Below are 2,677 nucleotides of genomic sequence, written 5' to 3' on the forward strand. Positions count from 1 at the left end.
AAGCCGCAGCTGCCGCTTGCTGCAATCGCCGACGACAGCTTAAGGAAGTGCGAGTGAAAGGCAAAGATTCGTTCGTGGCTGGCGTTTTATTGTGGCCAACCAGGGCGAACAGCTTAAGATGGGGGTCATTAAACTAAGGCCAATTGGTAACTAGAAGCGTATGTGTGTGTGTGTGTGTGTGTGTGTGCTGACTTTTCAATAAAATTATAAGTGGACCATGGAATGGATCGTATAGCAGAGGACGGTTTGTGGCCATCAGGACTACGCAATTCGCTGCATATCGCTAATCCGCTGGGCGCCGATGCTCGGCTGCGGCGCCTTAGCTGGCGGCTGGCGCTGATGGCGCATCTCGCGACGTTTCTCCCTTATCATTTGCTTGGTTTGTGACGTGTCCAGCTCCTCCCAGCCGCCAGAGTTGTCATCCACCCAGTCTTCAAGATCAGCCTGCAAGTGTAATTTACTGTAGTATAGTACCTCTGGGTGTGCAACTGAGCTTGACTTACATTGACACTGATGGGCACCATGTCGTGGGCCTTCAGTCTGGAGAAGTCTGTTGGCGCTGGCGTCAGCGCCGCATCGTCCAGGTAATATTTAGGCTGCGGCTTAATGTCCGGCGTCAGTTCCTGCATGCGAATGGAAGACATCTAACAGCTGTCTTTCTGGGACATTGAGCTGGCAAACACTTACACTGAAGAAGTCCGGCTCGGGCTCCTCTTTGGGCGGTGTTGGCGGCTGTGCCATGCGCTGGCGATACTGCTCAATGTGCTCCTCCACGGTGCGCGGACTGTCATCCCAAGAGTTCCAGTCACGTTCTTTGCCGCCACCGCCCGTTGTTGTTGTTGCCGCCGGCTTTGTTGTTGCTGGAAAGTCGCCAATTGTGATCGCTTGCAGCTGGTCGCTGCCGCCGTGGCTAAGCTTGCGGCGTCGCGAGAAGCAGCAGAGTGCACGCCGGCAGAGCGTTATGATGCCCAGTAGGAGCATTTTGATTTGTTGCAGCACCATTTGACCACAGTTTAATTGAAGTTCCTATTATTTATATGGGGGGAATGGGGTTCAGCAAAAGTAAGTGGGACACACAAAAGAGAAACAAGCAAAACAAATATGAGATGTTGGGTGAGTGTGACCATGCATGATTAAACTGTCAGCTGTTGGCCGACAAACGAAAAGCTAAGGGCTATGAAACTGCAGTGTTCACAAGAGTCGATAAATCACAAATGCGCTATAAATTATATCTAAAATTCACATTTGAATAGTCTTATAATACAAAACGAACAACATTTAATTGGATTCCTGAGATTCTGAAATTTATCGATAATTGTGGAGACACGTAAGACCGTAATGCGCGTCGAATTAGCGGCGGTGACTTATCTTCGATTTTTGGTACTTGGTATCGGAAAAGGTATTGGTCACTTTAAAATGCATTTAGTTATGTTTTTAAGAACAAAACCAAATAAATTTAAATGTAGAATTGCAAAAAATTAAATTGTTTACTGTCTAATTTCATTTATTTTTAAATTTCAGCTTAATTATGGGAAAACCAAGGGGTTGAAAATTGGGTTTCCACCATGCTTTAAATATCTTAGTTCAAATTTTCTTGATGTAAAAAGCAAATTGATTGATACTTCACGATCTTTATCTTAATCTATCGTGCATTTAGGGCCATTATCAAAGAAAAATAAAATTGGTATGAAAAATATGTTAAAATATTGCCAACTTTTTGTTATTATATTGGGTAATGAAACAAAAATTCAATGTTGCCATATTTAGCAGCAGTCTATTTTACCAAAGATAATTTTTTTTTTTGTAAAATATCAGTTTTTGCATTTATTACTGCATTTTTTTCACATATACAAATATTTTGAATTAATTTGTTTCCGCTCAATACTGTATAACATTGTTCAACACTGATTTCGAGCAGTGGTTCGGTTCCTGTTGGAGCTAGTAGCTCGATAGGCCTTTTGAATGAACAACGTGAGGCTTTCATTTTATTATTTTTTCTAAAAATCTGGCTGATCGGTTTGTTTAGAATCAATGCGTAAAACTTTCTAAAATATGTATCTTCAAGTTGGCAAGGGTTCAAGTACAACGCTAATATCTTACTCATTTTATATGGGGCTAGCAACGAGGTTGCTACACGATATAGGCTTGATGCGGTATTCGGGTCCAACATCCCTAAATTGAGATATTTGAGGAATGTCGGAAGCCCAATTTTTCAACCCCTTGGTTTACCCGTCTTATACATTCATATTCAAAATCAAATGAATGTAGGCAGTAAATTATTTATATTTTTTACAATCCTGCATTTAAATTTAACTGGTTTCGTGTATGTAAAATGTATGAAACAAAAACTACTGTTTGCAATTACAATGTTTAGTACACTTAAATTATACAATATCAACAGAATCTATCAAGTTTAGTAGTTTACTTACTTTGGCCGTTTTTTTTTTTTTTTTTTTTTTTTTTTCTTTGCTTACAAATTATCAATTTTCAGCCTATACCCGCACGTTGAAAATTAATACCTACCCGCACTACAATGAACCTGACATTTAAATGTGATATATAATTTAGATATTTTCAAATTGAGTCAATCAGACTACTATACAACCCTTTTTCGTGATTTTACCACACTTGGTAGAGTTTCCTACAACACCATCTTAGCGTTAATTTACATCTCACA

General features: G+C 40.1%; 1 protein-coding gene across 1 annotated transcript; it reads right to left on the minus strand.

The window, feature by feature from the left end:
* Positions 1–67: 67 nt before the first annotated feature.
* Positions 68–1,119, minus strand: LOC6632014 (receptor-binding cancer antigen expressed on SiSo cells). The gene is made up of 3 exons (XM_002054911.3): positions 688–1,119; positions 504–623; positions 68–444 (listed from the first exon to the last, which is right to left on the minus strand). Exons 1-3 carry the CDS (start codon positions 1,000–1,002, stop codon positions 262–264), a joined length of 618 nt encoding a protein of 205 aa, XP_002054947.1. The 5' UTR covers positions 1,003–1,119; the 3' UTR covers positions 68–261.
* Positions 1,120–2,677: the final 1,558 nt, after the last annotated feature.

This window comes from Drosophila virilis, chromosome X (genome assembly GCF_030788295.1).
Source record: "Drosophila virilis strain 15010-1051.87 chromosome X, Dvir_AGI_RSII-ME, whole genome shotgun sequence".
Taxonomy (NCBI): Eukaryota; Metazoa; Arthropoda; class Insecta; order Diptera; family Drosophilidae; genus Drosophila; species Drosophila virilis.